The 17,866-nt window shown below is 39.5% G+C and overlaps 1 protein-coding gene across 6 annotated transcripts in view; it reads left to right on the forward strand.

Moving 5' to 3' along the window:
* kdm4c (lysine (K)-specific demethylase 4C) overlaps window positions 1–17,866 on the forward strand; it is a 219,702-nt gene that overhangs the window by 4,937 nt on the left and 196,899 nt on the right. For all 6 annotated transcript variants that reach the window (XM_088608770.1, XM_088609019.1, XM_088609003.1 and 3 more), the window contains 4 exons: window positions 13,663–13,823; window positions 14,186–14,361; window positions 15,451–15,565; window positions 16,313–16,506. In XM_088608770.1, coding sequence (XP_088464896.1) covers window positions 13,680–13,823; window positions 14,186–14,361; window positions 15,451–15,565; window positions 16,313–16,506 — 629 coding nt within the window. In that variant the 5' untranslated portion in view covers window positions 13,663–13,679. The remainder of the gene's footprint in view (window positions 1–13,662; window positions 13,824–14,185; window positions 14,362–15,450; window positions 15,566–16,312; window positions 16,507–17,866) is intronic.

Below are 17,866 nucleotides of genomic sequence, written 5' to 3' on the forward strand. Positions count from 1 at the left end.
AGGGAATGCAGAGACTCGCAGACTGGATTAGAGCCATCATCCAGCAAGAGTGCTAAATGTGAACATGGAATAATCCTACTGTATGTGCAATAATGGAGAAACTGGAATAAACCCATTTACTGAATTTAACAACTTCTAAAATCCCCAAACCTGTAAAACAGAGCCCATAAGACCCCCCAAACAGAGCATATAGAGGGTACTACAAACTCCATACAATATTATACATGTCAGATCAAAGAAGCTTGGTGAAGGATCATTCAATAGCTCCAGGATTTTTTCGAGGCCGAATTTGTGTTATCCCAAATATTGTTGGAAAAGATGACTATGTCTGCAACATTCAAATTCCTATTCCAGATAATAACCCCTGCAAGGGGCGTATGTGAAGTCTGTAACAGCAAGACTAATTGGAGAAGCCAACACTTTTGCTTCACTGCTGATATCAGATAGATATACATTGGAGGAGATGACACAGGTGTGCAGAACAGAGACATTAGTTTAGAAAGAAGAGCCCAGAAGCCTGTACTGGAATTCTAGGTCCTGCAAAAACTGAAAGCCATCTTCATTGAAAATACGATATCTGTAAGATTCTGAATTCTTTTGTCAATTTATTGTGAAAAAGCCAGCAAAATATGCCAAAAAGGCATTTTACGTGTTTTCAGTGATTTCATTAGTCTTTCAATTAAGTGCCAGTTCTTAACTAATTATGTAATTATGGGGTCTATCATGTCTAAGAGGTGACTACTGAAGTGCAGTGCAAACATTGAAGTCTACATGGTGAGACCACATGGGTATGAAGATACAGTCATGTTTAATGTAGAAATCAAGTGGAATATTTAACAAAGCCAGTCTTCCCGCAGTGCTTTCACACTGTGGAGGTGAAAATTGAATATGTGGTTTCTGCTCTCTCCATATGAATTTTGATTCTCTAGAATGCAATCTATCCCAGTAGCATAAATCAGAAGAAAGGGAAAACCACAGAACTACAACAATTTAAAGGGGAACTTCAACGCTATTTTCATATTTCAGGTTAAGATAGAATGAGCATTTATGTGTGCATTTCAAACTGCAACAATAGTACTGCAACAAAAGTGACTTGTAACTTACATCACAAAATAGACTAATTTCCAGGTATGCGCAGTTCCATTTTCTGCAATTCAAATCAAGGCAACAAAACATCCAGTGACATGTGTGGACCTACAGTATGACATTGTAGACAAGCAGGCTTGTGAATACATTTCTTTTAATCTAATAGAAATATTGCCTTCGTTTTCGAGACGGTTTTGCCGACAAATAGTACATGTTAACTCTGCATGCAGATCACGTTGGGACATATCTGGGGCGAAGTGTCTGCTGCACAACCTGTATTTATACGCTTGTACATCCTGTTATATTATTCATGACAGAGGTTAGTGAGCAGGAAGGGCTGCATCACATGGCAATTCGTGGGAACTCGAATGCAAGTTGTGTCAACATGGGGACTTACAGTACTTTCACAAAGTTCACAATTTTGTGCCTAATTCAACATTTTTCATTATTTCTATAATGTCAATGAATTTTTTTTAATACCAAGATCTAATAGCCGGTCTGAGAAATTGGGACGGCAGTTCCCCTTTAAACCAGGAAGCACGTTCATTCATATTATTATAGAGACATGAACTTCAGGTGAACTAGAGACAATGAGTCCATCTGTTTAAGTCAGTATTTCCATGTCTGAGAATGTTCTTCTATTGTTTACAGTAATGGCATGTAAAGAAATGTTTTTGACCAATGGTGCAGTCAGGTGTGGGTCAATTTTCTCCTCTATAGTATTCAGTTGAGGTAATTCAGACTTGGGCCTATTCATTTAATACCCAAATGAAGCGCCAAAATCATCCAAAATATTTAGCCACTGATGTGATGATGGAGAAATCCTTGAGAAATAGTAATATACCAGGGGTACATCATGACGGACCTGGAAGGCCAGAATGTTTCAAGTTTTCTGAGCCCTGGAGTATGTAATTGGACTCATTATTTGCTTAACTGGACAAGTTTAAGCTGTTCCTGGAGACGAGGAAAAGGTAATTTGCTTGGAAGGTAAAACCATAATCAATTGTGGAGTGTGATTAATGCCTGGCCAAAAATAGTAACTTCTTTAACTGAGGGGTTAAACACACAGCCTGTAACTATCACTCCCAGAGCAGACATACAATTCCTTGATATTGCAGATGCCAGAATCTAAAAACTAGCCTCTTTTGATTATGCATTTGTGATTGATGGTAGCATTCATATCTTTGCCCAGAAGAGTATAAGAGGTCAAGCAGGGTCTGTCAGGAATTTGGACAGGAGATTAAAAATGTTTCAGTGTTGTAGTGGCATAAACACAAGCAAAAACATTTTTTCCCCAGAAATATATTTTTGCCAGCTAGTACTGCTTATTAGCAAATCTGCCAGCACTGTGTTTCAAATGAGATTCCTCAGAGTAATATCTACTGCATATTTCTTTTTGCAGCAAATCTAGATGGCTAAATTTGTTTGTTAGGAGAATGTAGTCAGGTACATTCCTGGATAAAATAGAAACATCCATTGTATGTTAAAGAAGAAATTCAAAGTCGGTAAGGAATCAAGTTCCGGCATAAGTGAAAAAAACATTGCTGCTGAAAAACAAAACTGAACAGCAGTCGGTGAAATCCTTACTCTTACTCTTTAGCAGAATACCACTAGACCCCACCATCCCCTCATCTCAAGCAACATCCAAAATAAGAATCGCTCCTCCTTCTTTGTCAGATCTGTGACATTGACACTGTCACGACACAAGCCAAGCCTCCTGCTACAAGCCAAATAGAAAAATTGTTTGTTAGATGTTATATATTTCTGTTTCACCCTGTTAGAAAACTAAAGAAATAATTTGCATACAAATGTTAGGAGGGAGAAGGAAATAAAACGTGAAAGTGCAGGTATAAGTGAGAGAAAATGTAAAAAAAGAAGAACAATATAAAGTCAATGAGGTCTAAGTTCTTAATAGGCAGGTTCGTAATAATTAAGCGTGTCTCGAAAATTCAGAGCAGACCCCTCACCCCACTTGCCCACGCAACCAAAAGTAGATCAGTGCTGAACACAGACCCACTTAAAAGATAAAGAGAAAAGAAAGAATTGAAATGAGAACAGGGTTTCCTTGAGTTTACGGGTTATCCCTTCAGATCTCGCGATCTCCTCTGCTTCCCGCCCTGAGGTGAGCAGATGCCAGTCACCAGCACAGAAGATCTTCAAATCTGCAGGGTACAGCAGAAACGACTGGCACGCCACCCCCCTCTGTGCCTCCCACAATCCTGAACAGGTGCAGTTCTGCCAGGCTGCCCAAGGACAAACTTGGCACTTGGCAAAAATCTCAGCGTGGAAATGCACAATTCCTATTGTGACAGCTGAAAGCCTAATGATCAAAATAACTTTTTTGTGTGTTTTGTGATAGAGAAAGCTGTACCGGCTGCTCAATGATTTCTGCTGTTTCACTGATAGTTTTTTAATCATGGGAGTGCATTTTTATAATCAGTTCAGAAACACATCCACATTTTACATGATAAAATTGAATTATGTTTCTTTTTATTCAGGCCATGCTGCTTTATGTTGTTAAGTACTCAATGCATGTTAACTGCCCTTTTTACTCATTGAGTTTTCAAGGCATCCTGATATAAACACAGTAATCTGTGTATGCAACATACTGTACCAGTTATTTAAATAATGTAGAAAAACATCGGTAGAAGATTGGCGACGCTCGTTCGTTGCTGAATTCTGAGGCTACCTAGAAAATTGGTCTGCGCCTGTGTCTTAGAGGTTGTCCAATATGGCACGATCATCTCCAATCACTCTCTGATCACTGAGCTCTGTGATGAGAATAGTAATGATGATCACAGTTCTTAAACAGTTCACAACAGCAGCTTTTGAAAAAATCAGAGAGTAAATGCAAGACCAACGAGCTGATTAGCAATGCTAAATAAAAAAGCAGGAGTCTGCTGACTTTGCCGTGTCATATGGGATGTTATCATGATGGGAATTGGAACTGAACCTGAGATTCTAGCCAAAAGACTCTGCTTAAGATTTTCTTAATGCAAATTTGACCAAAGCCTCGACTAACTGCAGCCCCACCTCATATATCGTTTAGGGACCACATCGATTCAATTTCTTTCAGGCTGCATTGCTCGAATATCACTCTTTTGAGAAGAAAAAAAGCAATCGAACCTATCCAACAGGTACTCACTCAGTCTATTGATATCACCATTCCTTTCCTCTTAATGAGAAAGTAGTGTGCTCTCATGTCAGGATGGTCAATCTCAGTGTGTTGCCATTGCAGCACAAGTGTTTTTTGATAGATTACCTGCTCATTCTTTTCAAATGAATAAAAAGTAGAATTGAACCTTCAATGTTTCCATTGGCTTCATGTAATTGTTGTATTTTTACATACAGAAGCATGTAGCATTTCATTGAATGAATATATTAATTTGATTTGTATTTCCTCATAATACTGAACAGTTCTACTGTATACAGTTGTCTGAGAGGTCAGTGGAGCAGAACTGGCTCACAGCATGTTGAGTTCTAAAGGGTGTGAATACTGTTATCTCTCTTTCCATACATATTAATTTAATATGGTTAACAATAAAAACAAATAATTTTTAATGTTATTTTATAATCTAGAAATAAACAGAGCATTCTTTCATATAATACATACAGTATAATACACAGTTTTTTACTAGTTTAATGATTTCTCGCCTCATTCTGTGGTGCTTGGGGATATTATCTCTATAGAACTTCATACAGTTAATATATTTGTATTCACACATTTATGTCATATTGAAGATAGTTGAAGTACTAACTTCATGGACATGCAACCTTCACGTCAAACCTTTTTTTCCAGTGTGCCCTAATTTTTTTACCTAACCTGCTAAATTTGTATTTGCTTAAAAGTGAAAAGAAAAGAACAATGCTTTAAGTCCTCGTCTCAAAGTCTACTTAATATTTCCTGTTCGTGGCGTTAAACTTTAAAGTGCTTTTCAGCTGTTTTTGCCACACTGTACTGCTTCCTGTGTAAGCAGTCAGGCAATTAAAATGGGCAATTGTTATAAAAAATAGCTGTAACAAATCCAAAACCCCATACAAACGTTATGAAGAGGCCTTATTTGTGAAACCAAATAATATACACTAAATGAGAGATTCCGATATACAGTAGGTGAATAAAGACACATCTTTTATTTAATTCAGAAGCTAGTAATGTGGCCTCATTCTTTACTGAAACGCCAACATGTACAGCCACAGCTGTTGCAGCACAAGTAGGCGAATGTGTTTAGGCTGGCATGAGATCTGTCAAGGGCTGCATTAGCGAACTTGATTCAGTCCTACAGTATGTGTGTGTTCCACAGGCAGAGAATTCTGGTGAAAATCAGGATGCCGACAACTTGTTCTTCATCTTACGCCTTCTGTCTTTTGTTCCAGTTTAAGTTTCACTTAAGCATGTTCACATATGAACATGGAAAGGAGGAGGTTCGATTTCTTGTTCGTATGTTAATATTGTTATGTGAGTTACTCTCAGTCTCCCGTCATCAGCTCGTTTTCCCTGCAGATAGGCTGCTGTGAGGGTGTTATGTGGGCCAGCAGTGCTCCAGGATCAGCTTGGCTTGGTTGGGGTGTGGGTAGCCCTGGTGCAGTAAGATGAACTAGCCCCCGCAGGTGTTCCAATGTCCTCTCTGCCGTACAGGACAGGACTCCTAGGTCAGCAGGAGTCAGGCTGCACGACTCGTGACTCATTTTGCTCCAGTGACAATTCAATTTGCAATTCTAGATGGTGCTGTGTTCGAGCCTATATGACAGGAAGTGCAAAAAAGAACAAATGCTGTAAAGGCTTGTATTCGATAAGCTAAAAATAAATGCTTATACACAAAGCTTACAAAGGCCGTATTCCCACTGCTCGTGGTTAATGAATGAGAAAATTCAAACAAATAGAATGTTTCATGTTATAGACGAAAATGAAATGAAATGAAAAATGAAAAGCCCTTGAGAAAACCAGTGCATCCTCTAAATTATTTTGTTATAAATATATTTGATTCATCTGATGTGCCAATTTTTAACAAAATTGTTTGGCTTTTATAGATGCTGCCATATCACTGTGCGCTTGTATTCTATGCACCTCAGTTATTTTAAAAGCAGTCATTTGGAAATTTAATTTGTAAGGGTTTTAAGGTATGATATACTGAATTACAGTACACATAATGATATGGTTAATGTGAGGTCTCTGTATTATTAGAACATTCAAAAACAATCCATATGTTTTTATCTACAGAATGCAGATATTAAGCATGAAGAATGTAAAGGCATCTCTTTGTCCCCTGCTTTTTTTTGAACCTTGATTGAGTAAACAGTTTATTTGTTCACCTAACATTAAAAGGGGATAGGCAGTCCCTATTTCTCAGACTGGTTATTAAATCTCAGTAAGAAAATAAATTCATTGACGGTATAGAAGAATTAAGCACAAAACCGTGAAGAATAATTGTCTTGGTCCTGTGTAAGGTATGGTCTCTAGCAGAAGAATGACCCCTGATGTGCATATGCTCTTAATTCATGTAATGCATTCTGCTCTGTCTGCAGTCAATGTGTTGTTTGTATAACTGGAGCAGCAGGCATTGTGGTTTTTTACCTTCATTATGGTCATGAGCAGATGCTCTAAGGTCTAAAATAAGTTTTGCCTGTGATCTATTTCAGGGTATTTGTTTTAACAGTAGACAGGTAATATTTTTGAATGCAAGAGATTGAGTTCTGCATTTGACATTAGATGCAGTGATTTAGACACAGCGATTAGTTCAGATTTTACAAAATATTCCTTAACCCTAGTTCAATAGTGCCATCTTGTGTCCTTTTTCCTGCATAACACTGGGGCCTTGCAAGTTCTGTAGCCAAATGGAAAGTGCTATAAAGACATGATTAAAGACATTTTGGTTATGATTATATTTCATCACTTGTCTTACACAGCAGTCGTGATACATGATTTACTTAAATTGTTAGAGCTCTATTAATCTTTTTTAAATAACATGTTGGAGTTCTGTTTATTTCTCTCATTGTAATGTCCTTTTTCATTCAACGATGCCAAAAGCTTTTAACACGTCGTTAACATCCTTATTTTTACATCTTGAATCTGTCTCGTATTCCCGGCTTCTTTTGCCATGAAGTGGAAATGTTGACATTGCATCTGAAGTCATGTTTCAACTAAGTAACGTCCTTTACTGTATATGGGATGAGATGACAGTGCCAAAACTATATTAAACACCAAAGCTGGCTTGTTTATAGGCAGATGGTGCTTACAATGTATTTTTAAAGCTCCCACTGTCAGAGCCTGACTCTGTTGTTGCCACATGTTGATCCCATTGTGGGTGTGTCTGTAGTGTATTGCTGGTTGGACCAAATATCACATGCCTTGGGTCACATTCAGCAAGGCCTACGGACTTAGAAGCATGTCCATCATACTGTTTTTCCAGGTCTTTAGTTAAAGAGGGTTTAAGCATGCCGTTGCTTGTTTTATACAGTTCATTGTTTAGAGGTAAAACACTTAAACATTGCTGAATGGCAAAATATACATGTGCTGTTTTCTGGGACAAGAAATTGACAAACCACTTAACCTACAGTATGTATACAGATGAGCTTTAATAATGCAGAAAGCCTGTTTTAGTGTTGTCATGCTGTCCTAATGTGTGTAAATCTGTTACTGTACTTTAATTTGGAAATTAGGGAAACAAAATATTTTATCAGATGTGATCCCATCTTTATGAAAGTAATACATTCCGGGGCTTACATGGCTGCTGAGCACTAGATCTTAAAACCTGGTATTTCAGCACTAACCTCTCAATTTCCCTGTTGCTGTTAATGTGCTGTAGAGGTTGTTCTCGTGCTCTGGGGTGCAGTTTTGGTGGAAGAAAAAGAAGTTCAGAGGAGGCACATACAGTAGAGGTTTGCCTCTGTTCTCCTTGAGCATTGTCACACTCTCTGTGCAGTGAGTAGTATTTTAACATCCCTCCACAGAAGCAACTCTTTTTGTTGTCCTTTGCAGTTGCAGGTGACTATCTTCCACAGCCGTCTTATCCCGCTTCATGAGGCTATGGAGGGGGATATAGACTATAGACTAACCCTGCTGCAGTTTCTTTAGTGGAATAGGTGGTCCTGTGTTATTGATGTGGTGTATGAAGTGCTGTTTCTACAGTTCTTATTATTCCATGGCCTGCTGCCACTGTTTGGTTTTGAAATTCTCAGCGCAGAAATTCTTCCTCTTCTGTTGTGTGTCTGGGAAACTGCCTCTTAACTGTGCTTTTTCTGCCCTCCTTTGGAGTGTATGTCATGACTGGGTGTATCAAAAAAGACACTATTTGGGAATCTAGAAATGGATACCTGGACAGTATTGCTGGCACAGCAAAGCAGATATTGCAAGATCATTGCCTTGATGCTCATTTGCTTGTGAAAGAACATTTTTAGTTGGTAAAATGTTTAGTGTAAGAGAGCTGCATTCCTATTGATATGATTAGTTTTCTATTAGTTTAGTTTTCACATAGTACCAAGATGGGTTAATGTTTGGGCTGAAAAAATGCTACAGTATAAGGAGTATGTTATTTTTTATAAAACTGAATCTCAGCTTTGTTGTACTTATTTTGTGTTGTATTTTATGTTAAGAAATTGAATGGGTCATTCAATTAAACATTTTAAATAATAACAGCAATGTCTTTATTTTTAGGAAATAAGGTTGTTTGAATATAAATTCAATAATACAAATTTGCACTTGTTGAATTTGTGCTAAGTTGAATTTTACAGTAGGTTACATCTGATGGTCCAATGTCAAAGCAATAGCATGGCGCAGTGTTTAGGATAACGAATTCAGCACTGAAGGTGCTGAGGGTGGGGTCCTACTGTTGCATACTAAGGCATGGTGCTTCATTCTTAAAGTGAGTTAAATATAATAATATAACAATCATATAATAATTAGTGGTAAAATAAAGGAATAACATAAATACAGCACTGTATTATAATAGATTAAATCAAATGTTTTAAACATTCAACATATTGAATTCAGTCACAGAAAATGTGAACAAAAATCATGATCTTTTTTCAGTATGGAATTTAATACACGGTCGAGTCAAACATGTTACAAAGCAGCAGTAGCACTGGGTGTGTCCTTGCTGAGCATTAACACGTTCCTGGCTGCTGTAGTGATTCATAGCCGTTCAGGGACGCCAAATATGTAATGTTAGTGGCTCTCTGAAGGCACCAGTTCTGTAGGGTTTGGGCATTTACTGAGACAATTATTAATTGTAGCAGTAAATCACAAAGTTGATTCTTTTGATGGCTTTAGAGTCCAACCATGCGACATAACTCAAACAACGCACACACACAGGTACTAATACACGAGGATACATTTATTAATACATAGAATATGCCTTAAACTAACAGATCTTATCGAGAGGGTTATCAGAATACAAAAGATATATATTCAATCAGTTACGAAGTGTTACATATATCAAGAGGACATACGTTCAGTATATCATTCATTAAGACCGTTTCATAAATGAACTTGGTTATAACTTCTACATTAGATACTCGAAACAAGTACATAACTCTTAGGAATTAAATTGATATCAACTGGTTGGGATAACAATTGAATTCTTGAGCTGTAATGCATTGAAGTTGAATACTCATCCAATCTTTGGGGATTCAGATCTCCTGCGGGCACAAAGAAACAGTTGCAGGCTGTTGCTGTCCAATCCGCGCTCTCTGGCTCGGTGCCAGGCTGTGCTGTGCGGCTTGCGACGGTGCGCTGCTGATGCTCACTGACCGGCTAGTTAGTGTTGGCTTTAACTAGCAAAGTTTGTGCACAGGAGAAAAGATGACTGTGGGTCCCAGCAAGTCAGGAAGAGGACCGGTTCGTTCCTAATGAAGAGCTAGTTCTGAATAGTGATTCAGCTGTCCACAGTTCTGACCTGTTCACGAGGCCTGCTGCTGGTTACTCTCTGGCAACCTCCACTCTAGACTCTTAGAACAAAGGAAAGTTCTGGCACTCGGACACACTGGCCGTTCCGTGGTTGTCCGGGCTGCGTCTCAGGATGGTCAGGAGGCGCGCTGCGAGAATGTCCTGCCCTTGGGAGCCTTCTGCTCCTGGGCCGTCCTGCCCTGGAATTCTCCTTTGAATTCCCTTTAGAACAGTCCACAGAATCCTCTCCAGAATCCCTTCTGAATCTTGTTGAATCTCTGTGTTGCCTGTTTTTACCTGGAGGAACTTCAGCTCATTGATTGGCTGAAAGTTCCATGGGCATCAGAGTCCCACGTGGGTTACTCGGCCCTACCAGTCCCTGATTGGTTGATCAAGGTGAGATATGAGTCACTTACTCCTGACACTTAGGAATGCAATCCAGACGTCCAACTCGCACTCCCTAGACAGATAGGCGCCAATGGATGACCATTGATCATGATAGCCAGGCTTAGCTAAGTGCATCCCCCTTTGGGAGCTGGTTTCTTATCACAAGAAAACATCTTAAATCAGCTTGCATGAATTCTTTCTCTGTGGCTGCACCACAGAGATGAACAGAGAAATGAGGCCTAATTTGGGAAAGCTCAGAAACACTTAATTCTGCCTTATTAATAAGCCTCGCCGCTACACTGCACTCATGCAATGACATGAGCAGATTCAGGGTACACGTACAGAGTGGTGGACAGAGTCAGGGTCCTCCACTCTGCCAGTGCAGCTGCAGCTGGTCAAGGCAGTATTCTGTGGATATCAGTGGTGAGGTGGTTCCACAGATGCTCTGTTGGAAGTTGGGAGAGGAAGCCAGGCGTGGCAAGATTTTGGCATTGCCTTCCAGTGCCATTGTAATACTTGCAAAATGTGGTCTTGCATTGTCTTACTGGAAGATTGATGCTCCTGGATCTTCCTGCAGGAATGCAAAACTGTATAGATTTCCTCAGTCTGCACCAAAGGTGTTCTTCCCTGTCTCTATCAGTTTGCTTGGACATTGCAACGGTCAGCATAGTGTTCACTATCCCGTCTCTATACACGTTGCCATCTTGCAAGCCTTTGCATTCACAAGCAAATAAAATACTCCACCACTCTGTGCTGCCTCCTCAGATGTTCTGTGACTGACAGAAGAAAGCAAATCTGTCTCTTGGCTCTGAATGTATTTCCCCTTAGTGTACTCTGAGCTCTGCAGGCTGTTTTCGTGCAGACAGCAAACTACTGTACAGTCATTCTGTTGATACTGGAGTTATTCTGTTACCACTAGAGTCTGAGAATGATTAGCAGATGGATTAGATGCATATGAGAGTGCCAGAAGGGTGACCCTCTACGTTTCAGGATGTGGCCTGTTTCTCAAAGAGCCAGTTCCTTGTTTTCTCAGAACTAGTCTGCTGAATCCTGGTGGACCAGTCTGATGTGTCGGTCCTGCTCTGGTGTGGTCACTCGAGGGCGACCGGATCCTGGACGGTCCTCTGTCCTGCCGGTCTGCTGAAACCTTCTCTGCAGTCGGGACACAGTGGAGCAGCTCACTCCATAGTGTCTGGCAATGCTGACACATGCCTGCAGCATGCCAATAGCCCTCTCCCTTGCTTCTGGTGACATTTGAGGCGTTATGGAATGCACAGAAAAATGACTAAGTGTGGCCTTTTTCTTGCAGTGACCTAAGCTTTGAATTAAGGCCTTTTTAAAGGTGACCTGATCAGGCATTGTTCCACCTGGACCTCGTTGGGTAAAAGCCAGAGGGCTTAAAACAAATTGACAACTTTTTGTGAAAATACATAAGCTATAGTATTCTCATTCCAGAAAATGTTGCATTTCTTTTTTCCATCAGTATATATATATCATATTATCTTTGTGAAAATGAGCTATTGATGTCAACACTGGACTATCGTGTTTTCATTGTGCATCATTGTAGAACCTCTCTTTAGGTGTGGACCACATCTGAATTAATCCACTTAGTATTGTAAAGCAGAACTGCAGATTTTCTTTGTGGTGTCTTCACGTTTCTCAACCTGAGAAGTTGGGATATTTAACATTGTAGGATATGGATATGTAAAAGCTTTGTAAATCCATCCATAAATAAGAAAATGCCAGGTCACTAAGGCAGTGATTAATCCCTTCATTTATGTTATTACTGCTTCCAACAGTATTTGAAGCAGGTTAACTCTGAATATTTGTTCATTTGCCTCTTAAGGCTTTAGGGCTTGGTTTTGTCATCCTGTCTATCAGTGGGATAAGAAAAGATTGTATTTTTCAGCATTGAGGATTTCCTAGTAAAAAAGTTCAACCTCCTATGTTTTATATCCAGGAGATTATCTCTAAATACATGCTTCATTTGTCTGGAGGAATCTTTTGCACCTGTCAGAATATCCTAAGAAACCAAAGCCTTATCTTGACAGTCTCTTAATTGCATTTAGTATACACCAGTAGGGAATATCTCAATGGGTACACTTCAACACTTTAAGTTTGTTTCTAAGATTTTTACATACCTGTCTTAATATTATTTTCTTGTGTGTTTTCATGATAAGTTTAACCTTTAGCCTTTCTTAATTAAAACTCCTAAAGTCTTCATCTTATAAAAGTAATAATATATGTTGAAAAAGTTGTTGAGTTTAATTGATGTGTAGGTTAGTGTTTAGAGTTAGCTTTACATTATTTGAAAGATAGAGCTTTGAAACATAATGTTATAAAATTCTGGAATTGGACATTTGAGTTTGAACAAGCACCTGCACATTAAGATAGCATACATTGCTGGTAAAGGGCCTTTTAACAGTTACAGCAGTAGGACTGGAGAGGATCATTTGCAGGAGACCATATTTATCATCCAAATTAAAGTTGTTTTGGTATGTTAAATATATATATGAAATAATAATAAAATTATTAACTATGCATTATTTGCTATTTTTAAAACATTCTTAAGGTATAAAGACATTTATTGCATTAGGATGCTCTTCATTTGAAGGAGATGATTGATATGACATTTGGGCTCACCTGAAGCATTAGCACGCTTTACAGAAGACAGGAGAACATGTCAGTGTTACTGTTTACTGCTGACATTGCGTGGGGTTAGGAGCCTTGCATTTCACTGTTTTCCATTATATCCCATGCTGGGGTGGTAACATCGGATAGTTCCGGTGGATACATTTGTAGTTGATTGTATGGGCATGGCACCAACACTTCACTTTATAGCACAGTGTGTCCTCTCTCTTAATATTCTGGGGCCTGCGATGCGCATGAACTGCCATCATTTGTCTTCTTTTGAATGCAGCGTGATCACCCTGCTAACAGTGAGCAGCAGAGGCCCTATTGCCTTGTTCTTTTCTTTGCTCCACAGACCAATTTAGGCACCCATATACACAATATACCTTCTTCTGTATCTTGCCAGGTCTTACTGTAACCACTCTTGGGGAGGTATCTGGTGTGTTTATTTAAAGTCACTGTTGTAAACCACTGTAATTTAGGGATTAAAAACAGTTCTTTAATGAGTGATGTTTGTTAACTTTTATGAAAAAAACAACAGAGTGGAAACGGTATTGAAGAGAATGACTACAAGTCTGAGCCACTTGAATGATTATTCCCTCCTGCCTGTGTATTGACAAGTCTTGACCCACCGTCCTGTGTAAACTCAGTCGCTTTGTGGGTTTTCCCTCTCGCAGGGCAGCGCTCAGCCAGGATGGCCGGCGCAGAGGCAGACTCTCCGGCAAACCCGGCCTGTAAAATCATGACGTTCAGGCCTACCATGGAGGAGTTCAAAGACTTTAATAAGTACCTGGTCAGCATGGAATCTCAAGGAGCTCACCGTGCAGGTTTGGCCAAGGTAGGGCGATAGTCAACGATGAACTTTATCCGTTTGGGTTGGAGTTCGGCGCTCATGACATTCAAGGAAACATTCGTTCAGTATCCAAAGTCTTAAAAAAGCCCGTGAGGGGCTGCAAAAAGCCAGTGTAATTTTAAGTTTCTGCTGCTGTCTCTTTGATGTATGTCATCTGCTTTAATAGTAACACATGGGAATGCAACATGTCTGAATGCTAGGTGACTCAAGACCTTCTGGCACTTTATCATTTGCTGTGAGGTTTCATTTGTACAGTGAATGAACACAGTGCTGCCATGGCTTTATAGAGGGGGGGGGTGTCAGTTTTTTTTTTGGGGTCAGTTGACTTTAACATCCTCTCTCCTCAGGTGATCCCTCCCAAGGGCTGGAAACCGAGGCGCAGTTACGACGACATTGATGATCTGGTGATACAGGCGCCGATCCAGCAGATGGTGGCCGGGCAGTCCGGCCTCTTCACGCAGTACAACATCCAGAAGAAGCCCCTGAGCGTCCAGGAGTTCCGGCGGCTGGCCAACAGCGACAAGTGAGTTCTGCGCCAGACAGGGCGTCCGCGCTGGAGGTGTGCAGCTCAGCTGGAATGAGAGCCAGCTGTGTCGGATGACCGTCCGGGACCGGGGCTGGTCATCCTCGACTCGGGCCACTCGGGCCACCTCTTCCTCGTTATATCAATGCACGAGATTCTGGGATAATTAGTAAGTCAGCTTAAAAAATGAGACAGGGTAAACTTAGGGCTAGATAAACAGGCGGAAGTTTACATTTGAATTAGACAAGTACGCAGTTTTACACGCAAGTAGAAAAAACATAAGCTATAGACTCGAGGAGCTTAAAGAAACTGCTTGTGAAAAAGACTAGGCATCGTGTTACGAAAAGGATGTTTCTGCTCTGGAGTTGATTTAGAGAAGAGCAACCAGGAATGTCCAAAACAAGCTTAAAGAACCGAACTGTTTTAGACTTGAAGGGAGAGGACTTTGTGGGAACCTGATTTATTCAATATTTTGAACGCAATATTCAAAATTCTCAGCTCCTTCTTACTAGAAACCAATTGAGCGAGTGGGGCCTAATGCCACCTTTATAACCTTTTTTATGTTCTTATACAACTTTACGCATAAGGAACTAAATTACAATTTGCAATTTGATATGTAGTTTATTTCAAAAGAGGCAACTACCCAGATGTCCATTTTGAAAAGTGACAACAATAGTGATAATATCAATAATAGTTGTGCACAAGAACATGCTATTACCCTATCTCAGATGACCAAAATGTGTTACATAAATCACCTACAAAACAGCTTCTTCAATATCAAAATGTTTGTTGAAAATATTGAAGTATCCAAATGATTACTTTTGCTATCTGAAGCCATAATGTGGTTTTCCCACAACTGCTAACTCTGGTCATTTCTGAAGCTAAGGTTGAGTAATTTTAGAGTTACTGACAAGCTTGTGGCTCCTCGTCAGACCAATTCTTTAACACTATCAATTTGAATATGAGCCCATAAAACTTCTCTGCATGAGAGATGATGACCTTTATCCTAATGTGAATCCATAATTTTGATTTTGTGCCTGATTTGAGGTGTGAGAAGATGACTCCTTTCTTTGTTTTGCGTTGCAACAGATACTGTACACCCCGCTACCTCAATTATGAAGATCTGGAGAGGAAGTACTGGAAGAATTTGACCTTTGTGTCGCCAATCTATGGAGCAGATGTGAATGGCAGCTTGTATGATGAAGTAAGAGTTCTCCTGCAGGCATTTGTTAACTCTGTGGTTTGGGGTGAAAAGCTATCCATTGTTGATATCAGGTCATTACAATGCACACGGATTTGGCTCTTACATGGTTCAACAGAAGTGCTGAATCTCTGTTCCAGTTTGGTCCATGTCATCAATTGCCTATGAAATGGGTTTCTGTCAAAAATGAGTGGATATTTCTTGTTTTAGTATTTATTTTTTTATTTTATCTTGTTTTTTTAATGGAAAGATCACTTGTATAACATTTTAATATTGAATGACAAATGCTATTATTGCCAGCAGCTGCTGTAGTGTATATCAACTTGCCCGATTTGGCCTTAGAAGATAAGCAAGGCCTTTCTTAAAAAGCCCGGGTTCAAGCTGTTGGCACACCAGTGTGCAGTGCAGTGTGGTACTCTTTCACACTCAGCATGGAGACTGGACTTAGAAAGGTATTGGAGATAACCTCTTTTGATAATGGTGTTAAATCAGGACATCAATTACTTATCTCTATTTGGGTGAAGGCAGGTGTTAACTGTGGGAATCTGACTAAATACTTTTTCAGGATTTATTGTATTTGGCTACCTTAACTTCTGGCTGAAGGTGTATCCTCTGTGTCGTTCCTTATGTTTTGCTTGTGCAAAACTGTGTTTAGTGTGTCAAATGAGCTCAAGCGTGCTTTAATTTTTGGCGTTCATGGAACTGGTCTTCCTCATTGTTAATTTTCTCTTAATATGTGTTTTATTTTAGGATGTTGAGGAGTGGAACATTGCTCATTTGAACTCCATTCTTGACATCATCGAAGAAGACTGTGGGGTTTCGATTCAAGGAGTCAACACTCCGTATCTTTATTTTGGAATGTGGAAAACTAGCTTTTCCTGGCACACTGAAGACATGGATCTCTACAGCATTAATTACCTCCACTTCGGCGAACCAAAGTCATGGTGAGAACTATGTGGATTTCTGCCTTTCATAATCTTCATAATTGGGTATAAGCATACCCAAGGATATCTTTTATATTAAGTCCTTCCTTGGTCACTACATAGAAATAAAGATGAATCAAAATTGTGGTGCCAGTGGAATAATCAAAGTGAAATACATCAGAAAGACAAATTAATTTAATATAAAAATTGGTTACCATCTTATAAGAACGTGAAGAAGAGAATGTATTTTTAATATATTTTTAAAATACTCAAGCGTCTCCTCATAAAATGCCTGTCTCGTTAGTAAGGTTACTCCAAGCAAGGAAAAACAGAATTTTACTGCAAGCCACTCGACTTTAATCCTGTGTACTACTATTGGATGTGCTTTACCGAACAGAAAAAATTGCAAAATATTCTTTCAAAGATGATTACAGGTGTGTGTGATCTTTTTAATGTGCTGATTTTTCCTATCTCGGCTGTATTCAAGGGTCCTTAATTGTAAGTTACCCAAGGGGCACTATGATTTTCACCTTCTGTGAATATTAAAATGATGTAAGGTTAACCTCATGGTTAATGTTTCATAAGCCCCTATCACACAGGTATCACGAGACATTCCTTTGGACCAACACCTTTAAAGTGAAGCTTTTTTTATAATTCAGGATCATTTGCAGGTCATGTAACATGTTCACATTTCATGTATTGTAAAATATTGAAGAGATAAGTGCATAGCAAGCCATTCATTAAAATGAACGGGTAAAAGTTTTTTCCATGCTGAAAAAAAGAGACACATCTTTCGGCTGTGGAGCCTTCTTCAGGTGTCTGACAAAAGGCTCCACAGCCAAAACATTGTGCTTTTTTCTTTTTCAGCATGGAATAAACCTGTACTTGTTCCTCTACAGCCTATGCATGCTAATGGTATTATTGGTCAATACAGTACATGGTGTAATGTAATGTAGTTGGTCAACACAAATTCAGATTTTTCCTAGGTACTGTATGTGATCAATCCATGGTCTACAATGAAGGTTACATTAGTTAATTGGTATATATCCAAGGGACTGGGGCCCTGGGTTCATTTCCTGACCTGGGGTGCTGTGTGTTTGGAGTTTATATGTTCTCCCCGTGTTCACATGGGTTTCCTCTGGGTGCTAAGTCCAAAGACATGCAGGTACACTGTACTGCAAAGGAACAAGTACAGGTTTATTCCATGCTGAAAAGAAGTAAAGAAACACAACGTTTCAGCCATGGAGCCCTCTTCGCACACCCGAATAAACCTGTACTTGTTCCTTTGCAGCCTGCGCATGCAGACGCAGCTGCCCACCTGAACTACCAAAGACATACTGGTAGGTTAATGGACTTGGCCCTGAACTGGCCCTCGCTGTCT

The sequence above is a fragment of the Lepisosteus platostomus genome, chromosome 1, assembly GCF_059453375.1.
Source record: "Lepisosteus platostomus isolate fLepPlt1 chromosome 1, fLepPlt1.hap1, whole genome shotgun sequence".
In the NCBI taxonomy this organism is placed as follows: Eukaryota; Metazoa; Chordata; class Actinopteri; order Semionotiformes; family Lepisosteidae; genus Lepisosteus; species Lepisosteus platostomus.